A 17,627-nucleotide genomic window follows, 5' to 3' on the forward strand; every position below is an offset into this window, starting at 1 on the left:
TTCCATGCATCAATTTAGCTCAATAAACACCTGCTAGCCAACGCTAGCTAAATAAATCATCGTTATGGAAACTGAAACACTCCGTTAATATTTTATATTTCCGTCTCTGAAATAGCTTACATTCAAGCTAAGTTCATAAAATTATTGCTTGAAAAGTAAAGAACAGCTCACAAAATAATGTGAATACCACGCAACCCCTTAACGTTTTCTTTCCGTTTAATCATTGTTATTGTAACACAAATATTTCTATGTCGTGCATAAAACCCTTCTGTTTTGTTTTGTTTCTCCGGTTTTCCATTTGCTTTTTTTTAATCATTTGAGTGCCATCGCAAAGTGATTGTATTTGAGAACGAACACGGAACGCTGTACGCAAAATGAAAAAGGTGTTATATTCCGGTTGCCAATTTCTTTGTAGAGAATACGCCAGGAAGCCTTAGAGACAATGCATAGAATACTTTTAATTAAAACTAGACTGTAAGACTGTCATATCTTGCCATTCGAAAAATAAATTAGTAGCAAATTCAGTGGAGTGTTATTGTAGCTGAAAGCGCTTCCGCTGAAGCAAAGCGTAACCGTTACATGACGTAATATTCTGAAGTGTAGTCCTTCTTAAATAATAGACTGTTTATGGAGTTGTTCGTTTCCATTGTTAGCAGTATATAAAACATCACCTCATGCATTTTAAACTCAGTGTAAAAACACTTCTATTTGACGTCAAGAGCAGATTATGCGATAAAGTGAAAATGTGATTTAGTGTTTTGTTTGAATAAACTCGATCTGCGGGCGTTAAGACTGATATTAACTAGTTACAATACAAATAAGCTCATTACAGTTAAGCCATTTTAGGCAGCGACGTTTGAACGAAATGCAAATGATCCAATATTGTTGATGTACGCCTTGTTATAGCGTATGTCAATCAGCTGTCGTAAAACCAAAACAAAAGAAGTCACCACAACCAATCAGAGCAAAGAAGAAAAACCACATGCAGCCAATGAAGTAAAAGCAACGCAACTGCTCGAAGCGCGGGAAGACGCGGGTGACCAAGTCGCGATGATTGGTTTTAGCTTTCAATGTGATTGGTTGAAAAAGTGGCGCGAGTTTACCGGACCAATCACATTTTGAAGTAGAGAAAACCCAACGCAATTTCCTATTCACTAAATTTATTTTCTGCCAAAGTTATATTATTTCAAAATTCTGTTAATAATTTGGAACTAATCAATAATGTGTATTGATAATGGTATAGGACTGAGTAGAGTCCTATTCGGTCTGTAATCATACGAGTGATTTGTCAATCACGGGTATGATTACAAACCCAATTGGACGACACGAAGTCCAGTCGCCAATTAATCATAACCGTTGCAATTTCCTATAAAAAAAATACATTTAGGATAAACATCTCCAGAAGAGACGATGTCTATAGTAAAAAATTCTTCAATTTTGGAAATTACACAGTTTTTTTTTAAGGATAAGTGGTTCTTGCCATGGTTACTGTGATAAATTCTGAGATTAGCGGATTTAGCTGAGTGGACTAAGTACGGTTAGCTGCTTCAACAGTACGATGACAGGTGTCCCATTACAGCCAACTGTCCCTTTACACCGTCCGATTACAACTCTACAGAATGATTAGTGGAAAATAAAGCAGCTAATTCACCAATCACATTTGAAGAAACCGTAATGGTTATGAAAACAGGTATTACCTCTTTGTAGCTTCTCAATGAAAAAAAATTCACGTCACGTACCGAAAATGTCGTTTACTTTATTTCACATACAATGTGAAGGAAAATAGGATATATTTCTTACCAACAAAAGTGTAGTTGAGGTTTTAATAAATATTTTTGGAAATTTCGACAACATCGATGTCATTAATAAATAAACTCACACTATTAACGCTTTACTACTTCTGAGGAAACATACGAAAATATATTTAAGCTGACTTAATTCAATACTATCTCTGATTTTGTAATCAGTTCTCTTTTTCTTTTTTTAACAATAATTTTACGAAAACATTAGCTGCAGTATGTACCTGAAAGACATCCTCTTAGAAATGAGCAGCGGTTTGAGAAAAAAAATTATTTCTTCTCGATTTTAAACTGGGATCTTTTTAGTTTCTTTGACGACTTCTTCTTCTTCTCCTTTTTCACCTCTTTTTTTACTGCATAAAGATAAAAAGAAACAATGGTAAGACAACATACGCCATAATTTCTGAGCCTAATTGTACTGAGAGAGCTTGTTTGGCCGGAGTTAAAAAAACTTGCCCAAACCGGTGAAGTGTACTCCTCGCGTAGACACGCGTGCAAGTTACGCTGCCTCGCGTGTTACCAGAGTCAAAACGAATGGGAATCGTTACCACCACTGTCTGCAGCATACAACGACTAAGACTCTGGCAAATTTTGCGAGTAGTCCTCGCGAGGTAGTGCGTGTAAGTTGCATAGTCTTGCATGCTTTTACAGTCAAAATTAATTTCACTAGTGGTCCTTCTAGACTAGGCATTTGGCGCCGAAAACTCTCGCGTGTTTCACAAGTAGTCCACGTGAATTCCAGTACCAGTTCAGCCCATAACTAGTCCCGTGAGTTTTCAGAGCTTATCCGTTCTATTTATGGACAACACAGTCAACAGACCAGTTCTGAGGAATGGAAGGATATCTGCACGCACAAAATATGCGTGTGAATATCGCACAAATTACATTAATTTTTTTCTCTTCCAATTTTTCACGCGTGATTCTACAACCAGTGATAACCGAGCCTGTCCCAGTCGTTCCGTTAGTCAAACTGTGCACTGTAATAGCGGCAGAGCGAAAAAAAGCGAGAGGTTTGGGTCGGTTCGAAGGAAGGAGGGAGGCTTAGGACGAGTCGGTTAAGGAACCCAACGGACCCATATTTCTCTCCTCTTTTTTTCGACCCGACCCAAACCTCCATATCGTTTTGCCACCGCCGCTACTACATCTTCATTACTTACCTGGGCTTGGACTTGAATCCATAAAGAAGTCATCCTCTTCATGGTTGACTTTTAGCGGTAGTTCCTGATCTCCAGACTCTATCAAACATGACAAGCAGAAAAATTATTAAAAATGGTTTCCGAAAACGCTCTTCCCTTAGGAAAGAACTCAGTATCTATTCTAAAAGAACACGCACAAACATTCACCATATCAGTATGTTTCATCACATTTGCCAAAACATTTAGTGGTCAACGCGCTGAACCGCAGATGCAGAGGTCTGGATTCGAAAACTGCCCAAGTCATTGTGTTGTGTCTTGGTGACAAGACACTAAGCTCTCACCATGCCCCTCTCCACCCAGAATTGTAGATAGTTTAGTGGGAGAGCGCTTGAGTATAAAATATCCTTGCTTGGGAGGTTTTGTAGGTTTAAGGGTTTTCCAACTAAATATATACAAAGTGCTCACAGAAGTTAAGAAACCTGGGAATAATCAAGATAAAAGTGGAGACTTGCGCTTCTACTCTTGCCAGTCGTTTTAAATTTGCAATGTGCAGAGTAGTGGCTCTGCATGCGCAGTTTAATACTAAATGCATCTATTGGCAGTTGCGTTTTGAACTCAACACTGCCTACCCTGATGAGAGGGTGATTAAACCTTTAACTCCCAAATCAAATTTGTAATTCTCCTCACCGTCAACCATACAATTCTTATAATGTTAGTTTAGAGAATTTAGTATTGGATCAACCTGATATCCTCAAATTGATATTTTTCTTTATTCTCACCACTTATCTGGTTGATATTGTATAGATATAGTAAGGAGAAATTCTCTCTTGGTCACGCATGGGAGTTAAAGGGTTAAGTATTATCAACTGAGTTGATTACGTAAATTGGCCACCATAAAGAGTTTAAAAGCTGACGTTTCGAGCATTAGCCCTTCATCAAAGCAATTGACAAAGGACTGATGCTCGAAACGTCCGCTTTTAAACTCTTTATGGTGGCTAATTTACCAAATCAACTCAGTTGATAATGCTAAATTACCCTGTTATACTCTCCCACCGACACAGCACCACAGTTTCTGCAGAAACTAACCCCCTCTATCCCAATGAGGTCTGGCACTGGTATAGAGGATGACCTCATGGAGCCATTGCCGAAATTCCACACAAAAATGAAAGTTCATTTCTTGATTCAACATTTTCCTTAGCATCACTGTCCTGACTGCTTAGGGTCCATAATTAAAGGAGCTCCACATCTCCCATGGCAACCATCATTATTAACACAACAAATTGTATCTCACCATCTTCACTGCCTCTTTTTGTAGCAGCTCGTCCAAATTCTTCATCACTCAATACCACATTAGGTTTTTCCTTTTTTGCTCTTTGAGATGCTTTGCCCATTTTCCAAATTGTACTGGATGCATCCACCAACTCACCAGCTTCCACCTTCTTTGCAATAGTTTCCTGGATTTTTTCTGCAAATTGCATAAAAATAAAATCAACTTAGGTTGAATTTTATGTGGATAAACTTGAATCAGGGTAAAAAAAGCTATGATAGCACTTGTTTTACTTTACTCTGCTCAGTGGTTTGTACATAAAAATTGTGCCCCTCTCTCAACTGAAGAGATACAAAACTAAAACACTCTCTTGTGTTTTTCTGTGTTCCAAGCAATTTGCTTGTTGTTAATTTACATTCTCATTGGCACCTTGTGATATTTTCCCTTAATCTGATTGGTTGTTGTGATAATTCTGGGCTGGTTTTGCCAAAGTCATTCTTATGAGCTAGGTTCATGTTTGTTCCAGAGGGAAATGTATTCTTTTGAATATATAAATTCCAGGATTTTTCTGCAGCTTTTTCCACACTGATATAGTAAACATTATCCCAATATGTAACTAAATCATAGATAACTGTACCTTGTTTTGCAACAATTTCTGCATTAGTATGGGATGTCAGCGGAAATAATGAAATATACTTTGTGTTTTCTGGAAAATGCTACAAGAAGATAAAACAGTGTTAATTGAGCAAAAGATTATTTTCAAATTACAATAACACCACTTTGACATGAAGAAAAAATGACACTGAAATGTGGTTCATTAACATGATGGTAACATGATCTTGGACAGCCCCCAAGAAAAGACAATGTTACCTATATACCACACAGGTGTATAGTGTTTTTTTATCCACATTGATTGGCTGGTTGAGAAGTGATTGGCATGTATTGTTCACCTTCAAACAGCCAAATTTATTAATAATTTCTGACCATTCTTTGGTATATTGATGGAAATAAACTGATTTTTTTCGATTTCTGTGTGGTATACACAAACAATTATTCTAGGTACTCTTGGGAGTCATAGGTTACACCAGGTGCTTAACTCCTGAACTCAAATTTAACACTGCCAAAAACAAAACCAATTCAAGAGGAAACTAAGACAAAATTAAAACATTTTTTAGACAAATTTTATCAGACACCACCCTTTGCTTACTTGAACATAATTCCACTGCTGCTTGATCTCCTCAAGTTCTTTCAGTGCAGAATTTCTACAAAAATTTAGATCAAATAAAAACATTTATATTTTGCAAAAAACCTACGTTAATGCATAGAACAGAGTTGTAATAAATTCTTCACCTCTTACTTTTGAAATACATAGGCATTTCTTTTTTATCATTGTGTCTTAATTCTGAAGTGAACAGTGGAGTAATGTGTTACTGTGTATAACAGGGTACTTTGGTATTATCAATGGAGTTGTTAATATAAATTGGCCACTGTAAAGAGTTTCAAAGCTGACTTTTTGAGTGTTGTTCCTTTGCCATTTGCTCTGACTAACCTTGTTTCAATATCCTCTGCATCACTGAGCTCTTTCATACAGGATTTGAACCTTCTAAAGATCTTTTTTTTCTCTGAAAGAGAAAGAAAAAACAAGAAAAAATTTAATTTTTTTTAATCTGAAAACAAAAATATTACTAGTAGGATCTTTTACTTAATTTGGATACAAAGTGTAAACCATGGATAGAGAGTAATGAAGTGTTACCAACTGAATTGAAAAAAAAAATTGGCTTTAAAATTCAACTCAGTTGTTAACACTAAATTACCTGCTATACTCACCCACTGACACAACACCAGAGTTTCTTTAGACCCCCTTTATTCATGGATAGAAAGGGTGGCAACTTATATCTGTGATGTTAAAATAAATAAAGACTTCTACTTGAATTGGTTTCTGTTTGGAGGGAGATGCAGGGGCCTTAAAGTTAGTGTGCTGGACTCCAGGGTGAGCACTGACCAGGTCATTCTGTTGTGTCCCTGAAGCAAAATAATTTGCTTTGACATTTCCTCTCCTCACCCAGGAGTATATATGGGTACCAGCCGACTATCAGATAAGTCTGGTGAAATGCTGAGGGAAAACCTTGCAATGGACCAGCATCCCATCCAGGGGGGAGTAGTGATACTTCTAGTCTCTTCATACAGATCAATATCAGTATCTGGGCAACTGCCCACCTACCCCTACCCTAACCCAACATTAACCCTAACTTGTTATCAATTGACTGTTGTTGAGTTAGGGGAGGGGTAGGTGGGCAGTTGCCCAGATACTGATATTGATCTTTTGATGCTACAGAAACTGCATAAGCTCCTCCTTGGCTCAAGCACACACTTTTTTTTCCTTTGGTTTGTGCAAAATAATGTATTTTCTTTTCTCCTCATGATTTTTTCTCAAAATTTACTTCATTATGCAGCTAAACCTCAAATTTACATACAATAAAGGTGTCAGAATCACCAACCAAAGAATTTGACTTTTTTAGATCTTTTCTCAATCCTTCTCTGTTTGTCTTCCTTTGCTTTATCTTTAATTGTCTCTTTGATGACATCAAGCATGCGCTCCTGAACAACTCTCACTGTTGCTGGAAGATCACTCTAAAAAAATTGGAAACACCAAATTAAATTTTAAAAACTTTTTCATTCAAATAAGACTTTTCTTTCAATGTGAAGCAATACAATAGTCTACATTATAAAAAAATTCAAATAGTATGCGCACTCTGATTGGCCATAAAACCATTTTACATGAGCGTATGTAAACATGGTTTTCGTTCCTCTTTCTTTAGTTATTTTATAAAAGAAATGTAAAATGGTTTCCGTGTTTACATAGCCTGATGTAAACACTTGGGAGGTTGGGAGAACACTCGATAAGCTGGAAACCCCTCTGCTTCGCGTCATGGTTTCCTACACCTATCTCGTGTTCTCCCAACCTCCAGCGAGTTTACATCAGGCTATGTAAACACGGAAACCATTGTACACTTCTTCAATGGAATTGGTAGTTGTTGAGAATACATATTTTTGGTTTTTTTCTTGAAGGATGGGAGAGATAAAAAGGCAGTAATCTCAAAAGCCAGGGAGTTGAAAAACTTTGGGCTTTGATAGAAAACGGTAAAACTGACAAATATAAATGTCCTATGTAATTGTAGGCAAAAGGTGTTTGCACGCCTTGTGTTGTAGCTGTGGATTTTGATGTCTTATTTCCCCTTACTGCATCACTTATGAATCAAACATTTCAGTCATGGGAATTAAGAAAATGATCATTAAACTTGCCAGTACTTGTCAAACCTCCTTGTCGAATGCATGGTGAACAGTATGGAGAATGATGAAGCATACAAGTTTACTGCTGTGACTGCAGCGACCGTGAGCTTTTTTTGCGTCTCAATTCATCTTACAATCTCGTGATATAAGGCACTAACTTAATGTACGAGAAGAAACAAGATCACTGGAACAGTACAGAAGACAGAACGTAACTGCAACGAGCTTTTAGTTTCTCTCTTTTTTTTTCCAGGGCCCTCTGTGGAAAATTAAGGCTTAGCGATTTCTCTTAAGGCTGAACTCTGCTGAACAAAACTACCTCAAACAGCTGACGAACAAATTAATGAACACGCTGCAAATAACAGCTAGAATGTATTTGTTCGAATATTCGAGTTGTCTCACCTTTTTAAGCAGTCTCTGTACGTCCCTGACCTTATTTTTAAGGGATTTATTATGTTTGATCTTTTTACCATCGCCTTGCGCGGCCTTTGTGAGACGGTTTGATCCCTGATTTCTGTATCGTGGACCCATGATGACCAGCACTGTTGTTTAGAAGGAAGCATGGGCACTTGTAAGGTGGCGACGTGAAGCACAACCGAGGAGTACTAAAAACCAGTTTCCGAGTCGGGCGGTCCTCGGAAATTGTCGACAAAATCTAACAGTTGAACGACGTTGATAACCTACATGTATATATTTTTAATTCAGCTAACATGTTAAGACTACAGGGTAAAGAGTAAATCAAGGAACTGTTTGCTACATGCAGGTAAGCACAACAGAGGCGTACGCTAAGGCACGGTGCCCGCGATATCTAAGTCAGCGTTTACTCGCTAAGGGAATTAACTTTGAAAAAAAAAGGAATGAGAAATGGAGGCATAGAGGGGAGGGAGGAGAGACTGATCGGTGTCTCTTTTTAGACCATGATTCGCTGTTCTTTACAGGCACTAAGCAAAGAAACAAAAGAAAAACTATGAAAGAAAAGTTTTCTTTTCTTTGTTTTATTTTTCAATGTTTTATCTTATTCCCAAGACACAATGAACTTCCCCTACCGCTCTCTGTCACAAAATGCAAATTCTCTTCTTAGAGTCGACCAAGTCATGAATGGTTTTAAGTGAGCAAATGATATCGTCTTTCAGTTAGACACTCAGAAGATCTCCGCCAAAACAACTTTCTCGTTATAAAGGCACTTTGATCTCGTATAATTAAGTTACTTAACCAGCTTTTCATCGGAAACGTGCTTTCATATGCATCAGGTGATGCACGGAACACTAAAAATTCGTTTCGAGACAGCTTCGACGGATCTATTGTCCGAGGCGCTTCTGCAACTTCTCGTCTGAAAACCACGGCCATTAGCCGTGTATGAAAATTAAAATAAGGACATTTAATGATCTCCCAAGTGAACTCTTTACATGTCCTATTAGGTATGGAGAATGAACACCACGATACCTTCAACATTTCAAAAGGAGGCTATTGCACAAAATCCTGTTACGCCAAGCTCATCCAGGTTACAAAAGACCAGAGCGTATCGATATACATTGGGAGGAAAGAAGATTGGCAGCAAAGGCTAAATCGAAAGATTTTCAAAAGTTTCTTGATAGGTGGAAATTTAGGTTCGACCGAAACGATAAAATATCACTGATGTTTTTTTTCTACACAAATTCTTTCTGTTGTATTATAATATTAAAAACTGTGAATTTTTCAAAAGATGCGCATGTTTCGTTGTAATGGAAAATGGACGTTAAATTATCTATCTCGCGATAAAGTGATGTGGTTCGCCGCTGTTAAGGCGTTTTACTCGCTTGAGTTCGTCCTCCTTTTAAAAATACATTTTTGCTTGTCTTTAAACAGAAAACCTCCCCTGAGCGGAAGAATATTCTCGGTGTTGAAACAAAAATATTCGATAACTCCCTTTCTTAGCCGCAGAGAAAATAAAACCCACATTCGCTGTCGCCCAATAGTGGTGCTTATAATATCTGATTCAGCGGTTACTTACTAGAGCGATAAAGAAGACGACCCCTCCCCTCCCCTCTCATTCTCGAAGTGCACACTTACTTCCGTTTCCTTTCTGGGAATCGAAAGCCCGAAGAACTCCTGAAGTTGATTCTTTTGCAAAGTTAAGTCGAGAAAACGGATTTTACTTGCTGTGATTGTTTTAGTGGATGCTTCGGTGCCGTATGTTCTGGAACCCCTTAATAACAAAGCCAGAAGTCTCAAAGGTAACCTACTACTTCGCACTTTGCCACCTTTCGACAAAGGCCTGTTTACATATATAATGTTTGTTAGTACGGCGCTATGCGGAAATATTGCTGAAGATAAGTACTGTTAGACACACTTTTGATCGAAAATTCTAATGTACTCACCATTTTGACAAGGCCACACAGGCAATTTTAAATGCAAGTGAAATAATAATAACTATATGCACTGCTTTTTTTGTTTTTTTTTAAATACCGTTACCATGGTCCATAAGTGTAGAACAAAGCAGGCACCACCTTATCTTTTTTATTTATTTCATGACAGATTTAGTGTCGGGACGCAACACTAGAAATATGTCTCAGTTAAACCTACCTAAATGCAGATTATCAACTGGCCAACACTCTTTCGCATTTCGCGAATATAACCTCCTTCCAGGAAACATTTGAAGCACAAACGATATTTTAAGTTTAGAAAGGAAAGTGGCCCATTTTATCAGAAACTCTTCTTAAATGGATCTTTTAACCTTTATACGAAATTATGTTAATTATTATTATTATTACTATAATTTTTTGTGTCTTTTTTCTTTGCAACACATCTAAACATTCTTTTACTCATTGTAATTTATTATATAAATATTATTGTATCACGACAGAATAGCCTCGTATAGGGGGGGGGCCGTAATAATAAAGTGTATTGTAATATGTATTGATCCTGATGTCACGCAAGCAGAAACTCGTTTAGTGAATTGTTGTGTGACATTCACAAGAATTGCTTTGAAGGAGACTATCAATTTAAAGAAGAATATTCAATTCAGATCGCCTTTATCAGACACTCAGTTGTACTTCCATCTAAGAAAGATGGGCTTCTCTTGGTTAGGAGTGTCTGTATGATTACAAACTCGTTTATTTCGTTAATTGCAATTACATCTCTCAGTTAGTACGTGTGCTATTCTCGGTCAATTTGACAGTACGTATCTCACGGTACGCCCGCTGAATTAAAGACTTTGTTCGAATTGAAATACTCCTCCTCTACTTAAACCCAGAGAGATAAAAAATATCTTACTAACCTCGTTTTCCAGGCCTGTTCTTAAATTATAAGTTACGGAACCTCGCTTTTTCCGCTCGATCGGATTTAATTAAGAGGTACTGATTTACCTCCATGCATTTGCTAAAGGATAGATCCTTGCCATGAAGATTTAAATACAAAAACGTGAGCTCTTGACAGATTCAGAAGTATTGAATTTATACCCACTAAGAATAGGTTTCCCTGATAGAAAATGCATGCACCAAATAAGAAAACTCTGGGAATACACAGACATCACGATTATGGCTATCGTTCACTGCCATAGATGTCTCCTAGGACATTGTGTGTCCTGAACGTTTCCAAAAACCATGAGTTCTTTTTGATAGAGTACTAATTTAAGTTTGCTGTTTTAAAATATATTTTCAAACTTAGATATCGCTCGAATTTGCAACCCAGGGATAGCAATCCACCCACTTGCGTACTGGAAGATTGGGGGATAAAGCAATGGAATTGGAAGATAAGGTTAAAAAGCTAAAGGATGAGTTCCAAGGTTTGCCAAAGCCTCTCTTTCGAGCAATTCTTTGCAACAATAAAGTTAATGGGGACCTAACAGCAGCCGTTCGGTGCTTACAACAATTTGAACCAAAGAAAAATACCAGGATGCGCAATCTACCGGCGACAGCCGCTGACAAGGAGTTGAAAAAGGGGTTAAGTTGTACCCCCCTGGATGGACTCAGCCAGAAGGAAAACAACTGGACAAGAGAAGGTAAAATAGAGCAGCAGAAACTGCCCTGACTTTAAACTTTAAATGCTGTATTATTCGACGACATGCCAAGAAAATGCGCAAAAGAGGAGTAAAGTGTTAAGTAGTCAGCGTTTACTAACTGAACTGAGGATGCAGAAGATCCATAATTACAACATTTCGTTCCACGGACAGTGAGTTTTTTTTATTATACTTCACAGGGAAAAGGAAGAGGTCAAAACCACAACCATCAACTCTCTCAGAACGATCAATGAAAACACCGCCACCGTCACAGTCCAGCAAGCCAGCACCACCACCAAAGCCACAATCCGCTCGATTACATTCACAATCCAGCATACCAAGACCATCTGTTGCAACGAAACTAAGATCAACTCAGTCACCGCCACAGACCAGTAAACCACCACCGCCTCCTGTTGCTCCGAAACCACGATCAACTCAGCCACCGTCACAGACCAGGACCGGTAAACCACCACCAGCTGTTGCTCGGAAACCAAGATCAACTCAGTCACCGTCACACACCAGGACCAGTGAACCACCACCGCCCCCTGTAGCTCTGAAACCACGATCAACTCAGCCACCGTCACAGACCAGGACCGGTAAACCACCCCCGCCACCTGTAGCTCCGAAACCACGATCAACTCAGCCACCGTCACAGACCAGTACCGGTAAACCACAACCGCCAGCTGTTGCTCGGAAACCAAGATCAACTCAGCCACCGTCACAGACCAGGACCAGTAAACCACCCCCGCCACCTGTAGCTCCGAAACCACGATCAACTCAGCCACCGTCACAGACCAGGACCGGTACCCCACAACCGCCAGCTGTTGCTCAGAAACCAAGATCAACTCAGTCACCGTCACAGACCAGTACCGGTAAACCACCCCCGCCACCTGTAGCTCCGAAACCACGATCAACTCAGCCACCATCACAGACCAGGACCGGTACACCACAACCGCCAGCTGTTGCTCGGAAACCAAGATCAACTCAGTCACCGTCACAGACCAGGACCGGCAAACCACCCCCGCCACCTGTAGCTCCGAAACCACGATCAACTCAGCCACCGTCACAGACCAGGACCGGTACCCCACAACCGCCAGCTGTTGCTCAGAAACCAAGATCAACTCAGTCACCGTCACAGACCAGTACCGGTAAACCACCCCCGCCACCTGTAGCTCCGAAACCACGATCAACTCAGCCACCATCACAGACCAGGACCGGTACACCACAACCGCCAGCTGTTGCTCGGAAACCAAGATCAACTCAGTCACCGTCACAGACCAGGACCGGCAAACCACCCCCGCCACCTGTAGCTCCGAAACCACGATCAACTCAGCCACCGTCACAGACCAGGACCGGTACACCACAACCGCCAGCTGTTGCTCGGAAACCAAGATCAACTCAGTCACCGTCACAGACCAGGACCGGTAAACCACCTCCGCCACCTGTGGCTCCGAAACCACGATCAACTCAGCCACCGTCACAGACCAGGACCGGTACACCACAACCGCCAGCTGTTGCTCGGAAACCAAGATCAACTCAGTCACCGTCACAGACCAGGACCGGTAAACCACCTCCGCCACCTGTGGCTCCGAAACCACGATCAACTCAGCCACCGTCACAGACCAGGACTGGTACACCACAACCGCCAGCTGTTGCTCCGAAACTACGATCAACTCCATCATTTTCAAAGTCCAGCAAGCCAGCACTACCACAAAAAACAGAATCAACTTCAACACCCTCACAGTCTAGCAAACTAATACCACCACCTGTGGCACTGAAACCACAATCAATTCGATCACTTTCACAGTCCAGCAGGAAAGCATCATCACCCAAACTACAGTCAGCTCCACCACCTTCACAATCCAGCAAACAAGAGCATCCACAAGAGTTAACTCATTTACTCTCACCGTCCAGCAGGCAGGCATCGCCACCAAATCCAAAGTCATCAGGATTTGCAAAGCAAGGAATCGATTTCAAGCCGGAAGCAGGTAACACTAACTTTCGATTAAAAAATGTAAAAGCCAAGAAAGTCAATTTGCGGAGTCTGTAATCTACCGCATTGTTTACAGTTGTATGCCGTTGCATTTCGGTGCAGCCACGTCTTGGCTAGGTGTACTTCACCCAACTTATAGTTAACCCACAGGTAGTGTAAATTTTATTTTAATCCAACTGCAAATCTTTATCACTTTGGGAAGGGTCTTTGTTTGTCCTTTAAATTGACGATTATAGTGCCCAAGACCTCAAAAAAAAAGTTATTCATGAAATCTAGACCTGTTTGTGTAAATCAGCCCTCCATTAATGTAACATACTAGGTTTGTGTCCATAATAACGTTCTTGCGTGGTAACTAAGCAACAATCACGTGATGAGATGAGAGGCGAGGTCAAACTAATAGCTTCTTTTTCTCAAGATAGGCTCTCCGTTGAAGTAAGAGCCAGTTTCCAACATTTAAGAAATCTCACATAATAGCGGAGATTCACTTTTTAACTAAAGCATTTTATCTCAAAGGAAACATTTTACCAGAAAACTGGACACCAATGTCACACGATAACGAAGGAAACGGCATCAGTTTTCACTTGGTAAAACTTGATAGCTCTTCACCTGAGTACCAGAAAGTCATGGATAGAATTTTAGAGACTCTCCATTCAGTTGATATCGTGAGTATAGAACGGGTACAAAATTATTATCTGTATCAAGCTTATCAGTTGCTGAAGCAAAAGATGGAATCTGACAGGGGAGAAAGCAACGAGCGACAATTATTCCACGGCACCATTCCTGACAACACAAAGAAAATCAATTACTCAGGATTCGACTGGAGATTCTCTGGATCTGCACACGGTAAGCATTCTTTCCTAACTAGGAAATGGTTGGCTCAAATGACCACCACGAACCGCATAATATCAAGCCACGCTTTAATAATTATTATTATCAATATACGCGGCCAAATAGAAAATCGGCCTCTTCAAAACACACGCTCAGCGGGCCGCAAAAGACTGACAGCGGGCTGTTAATACATTATCAGCCCTACAGCTGATATTATTTATAGACGATATTTATATTTATTGTTTTTTTAGAGGGCACGGTAACGAAGCTTGCAATCTGATTGGTTCTTTACCCGGTCAGTATTTTCCTATCTCTGCCCACGGGCCACGGTAACGCTTTCGTGAGTCGCCGAGTACATCCCAACTTTCGTTGTCATTTTTCATAAACATACCTCGTTTTCCGGCTGGGCAGTCTTTTTAAGCAAACACGTCGGTTACTACCTCAAGCCGATAAATAACTTATGAATCCTCTCTTTTCTCTCTATCAAATCACTTTGGTTGACAGAAAAATATTGGTTTCAGAATGAATTTGTATAAACAATAGTGTCATTACGTTGGTTGACAAGCGGCCTAAAAACCGTCTGCAATTAATTTTAATCCTTCACAAAAAGTACCCAGAAAGTTGAAACGTGAGGTATTTGGTTGCAGTTAAACTGAACGATGGAACTTTCATTCATTTAATATCTGAATTTTCTCGAGCAATTTGTTCATAGTGAAAGAGCGAGCGAAGTTTTAATTTAAGTTCTACAACAAATATACGCTCCTGGTGAGTCTTTCCAATTCCGTTCAATTTGGACATTTGTACCTTAAATTGCACAACAGAAATTGAAGGAATTTTTTGAGAAAAGGCCGCATTACATTCCCTTGTATCTCGTTGGAGTGTGCCGTTCGAATTTAGTTTTTGTGAAGGAAAGATCAGAGTTAAACACGCCATTACAGCAAACAAACGAGCAAACTCTCACAACTTCAAATAAAAAAAATTGAATTTACTCACAATTACTTTCCTCGCCGTTTACTTAATGAACAGAGGTAAATCTTCGTACATGAATGAATGGTCGATGAGAGTGAATAATACTTTCCGTTAGATCATTAACTGATTTTGAAGAAAACATTGTCGTGACAGTCCTTGCCAAACTGGTTCTGTTGGTTTTCAAATGTTCCTACGCTTTTTTTTTTTTCTTGCGCGCTCTCTAATTGACAGGTGTCAGATTGTGACAGATACTTGTAAAAATAATGTTTCAAAGTTTGTTTGGAAGCCTTTTAAATCACCTTTATCTTTACGGAAATGAAAATGTTTCGCTGAGGCATCTCTCTTAAATTTGCATCACCTCTATTTTAACTACCATTTACCCACTCAAAAATTGTTCAGTTTATGGAAGATCTTGCCGTATTTACGGCCATAAATCATTCGGGTTCTTTCGGAAAGAATTTCGTCAAGTTTAAAAACAATAAATATGTTATTTACCGGCTAAGGGTCGGTCCGTATGGTGAAAAACTGACCTCGGTCTTGAAAATGCTGCCCTCGGCCTACGGCCTCGGGCAGTATTTTCAAGACCTCGGTCACAGTTTTTCACCATACGGACCTCCCAGCCGGCAAATAACATATATATATTTATGTATATATATTTATATATATATGATATATATAGCTATTATTTATAGACGATTTTAAGCATTTTTTCGGTAATTTTCAATAAGTTCACTGGACTGAGTTGATTCTTTAATAGCTTGTTCAATCAACACTTACATGATGATTTGAAGTGACTTTGAATTCGCCATTCACTTAGCTTGTATTATTAAAACTCGCATTCTTGATATCATTTGGCCTTGTTTATTGATAATAATGATAATGACATGACTTTTTGAGGGAATATTGTTTATTTGCGCCCGCGTAGTGTCATTTGACACTACGCGGGCGCAAATAAACAATATTCCCTCAAAAAGTCATGTTATTCCCTTATTCGATTTCAGTGGCAGGTCGTTACAACAGTCTCACTTTACAGGTTAGCAGATTCTCCAGATAAGCGGATTTCGAGACAGAAGGATAACAACAAAATAACTCCGTTCTCACTTCGATTCTGCTGAGTAGAATCATTGGTGTATAAACTATACACTGATATGCTTTTTTAGCCCGATTAACGCCTGCATATTGAGAATTCTTTCATACAAATTGGTGAACTTTTAATATACAAATGAAGGTCGAAGAGAAGGGTCTCCTTTGATCACGTCGGTATGAAAAGTATTTCAATTGAAGTGTTCATATTTTGTCTGTGAACGAACTGAATACATTTTGTAACTTGTCGCGAGATATGATTCCGTGAGCTACATTATTGCAGGCGCAGCGCGCTGGACAAAATCTGTGAAATTTACACATGTGATCGCTTTCCACATGGGTGGTCTGGCCAAAAATCATTTTTGGCTTGTGGCCACACAAAAAAATAGAATTGGAGAACAACTGAACTATTTTTGACGCATGTGTCCTAAACCCTTTTCATGGGCAAAAGATAAAAGAAAAGTTTTTTTCGACAGGAAGTCGGCACTTTCAACTCAAAAGCATAACAAGTGTTTTCCGTTTTAAACAGCAAATTGTCTATTATTGTGCTGGAACCAGTAAATAATCTGACCGGCTGTAAGCACCTAAAATCGTACAATATCGGTCCACTGTAAAAGTACAGAACCAAAGATAACATATTTTGCACGAGGTCTTTTCTCGCATATCATGTGATTTTGTCACACACTCGACCTAACGTGACACATTACATAACGCCACACAAGCAGTTTTACAAAAGGTTCCGTGTCCTTCAATACCAATTCAAAATCGCACTAGAAATGACATAAATTATTACTCCCATTTTCTTCTTTTGCAGGAGCTATGTATGGTGCTGGAGTCAACTTTGCCAGGGACGCCTCCTATTCAATACACTACGCAACTCGACCCAGTACTGGTCCTCATCGCTTTATGTATCTAGCCAGAGTATTGGTGGGTCGATATTGCTTAGGAAAAAAGGGCATGATGAAACCTCCTCCTGTAAATCCTGAGTTTCCGGAGATTCTGTTTGATTCCACGGTCGACAATCTGGCTAACCCTTTAATCACTGTCGTGTATCAAGACAGTCAGTGTTACCCAGAATATTTAATCACTTTTCGAAAAACAGGATGAAAATAAGACAAAATTCAACGAGGTCTTGCTGAAGAGAATTCATTAATTTTCAAAGTAGAGTAATCTTACCGGTAGACTCTTTATATTTCTTATAACGTACGAAATGTGAAAACGTTACCTAGAACAGTTTAATTTGAAAGTTAGGACATAAATAATGTATGTCATGATATACTAAAAATCC

At 39.3% G+C, this 17,627-nt stretch overlaps 2 protein-coding genes across 2 annotated transcripts; one reads left to right on the top strand and one right to left on the bottom strand.

The window, feature by feature from the left end:
• Nucleotides 1-250: 250 nt before the first annotated feature.
• On the bottom strand, nucleotides 251-8,245 carry LOC131777484 (uncharacterized). Its single transcript, XM_059093790.2, has 8 exons — nucleotides 7,893-8,245; nucleotides 6,701-6,833; nucleotides 5,752-5,824; nucleotides 5,410-5,464; nucleotides 4,840-4,918; nucleotides 4,227-4,400; nucleotides 2,957-3,034; nucleotides 251-2,152 (listed from the first exon to the last, which is right to left on the bottom strand). Exons 1-8 carry the CDS (start codon nucleotides 8,019-8,021, stop codon nucleotides 2,070-2,072), a joined length of 804 nt encoding a protein of 267 aa, XP_058949773.2. The 5' UTR covers nucleotides 8,022-8,245; the 3' UTR covers nucleotides 251-2,069.
• Nucleotides 8,246-11,716: 3,471 nt separating this feature from the next.
• Nucleotides 11,717-17,446, top strand: LOC131773189 (uncharacterized). The gene is made up of 3 exons (XM_059089174.2): nucleotides 11,717-13,454; nucleotides 13,973-14,302; nucleotides 17,154-17,446. Exons 1-3 carry the CDS (start codon nucleotides 11,717-11,719, stop codon nucleotides 17,444-17,446), a joined length of 2,361 nt encoding a protein of 786 aa, XP_058945157.2.
• The last annotated feature ends 181 nt before the right edge of the window (nucleotides 17,447-17,627 follow it).

This window comes from Pocillopora verrucosa, chromosome 5 (genome assembly GCF_036669915.1).
Source record: "Pocillopora verrucosa isolate sample1 chromosome 5, ASM3666991v2, whole genome shotgun sequence".
In the NCBI taxonomy this organism is placed as follows: domain Eukaryota; kingdom Metazoa; phylum Cnidaria; class Anthozoa; order Scleractinia; family Pocilloporidae; genus Pocillopora; species Pocillopora verrucosa.

What these genes read in the sequence shown, in the direction of transcription:
- LOC131777484 (XM_059093790.2), bottom strand. Translation starts at nt 8,021, where the DNA reads ATGGGTCCACGATACAGAAATCAGGGATCAAACCGTCTCACAAAGGCC. An exon ending in TAAAAAAGTCAAATTCTTTG is followed by an intron (nt 5,825 to 6,700) that starts GTTGGTGATTCT and finishes TTTCTCTTTCAG; the next exon opens with AGAAAAAAAAGATCTTTAGA. An exon ending in AGAAATTGTTGCAAAACAAG is followed by an intron (nt 4,401 to 4,839) that starts GTACAGTTATCT and finishes TGCAATTTGCAG; the next exon opens with AAAAAATCCAGGAAACTATT.
- LOC131773189 (XM_059089174.2), top strand. Translation starts at nt 11,717, where the DNA reads ATGAAAACACCGCCACCGTCACAGTCCAGCAAGCCAGCACCACCACCA. An exon ending in CGATTTCAAGCCGGAAGCAG is followed by an intron (nt 13,455 to 13,972) that starts GTAACACTAACT and finishes TTTATCTCAAAG; the next exon opens with GAAACATTTTACCAGAAAAC. An exon ending in ATTCTCTGGATCTGCACACG is followed by an intron (nt 14,303 to 17,153) that starts GTAAGCATTCTT and finishes CTTCTTTTGCAG; the next exon opens with GAGCTATGTATGGTGCTGGA.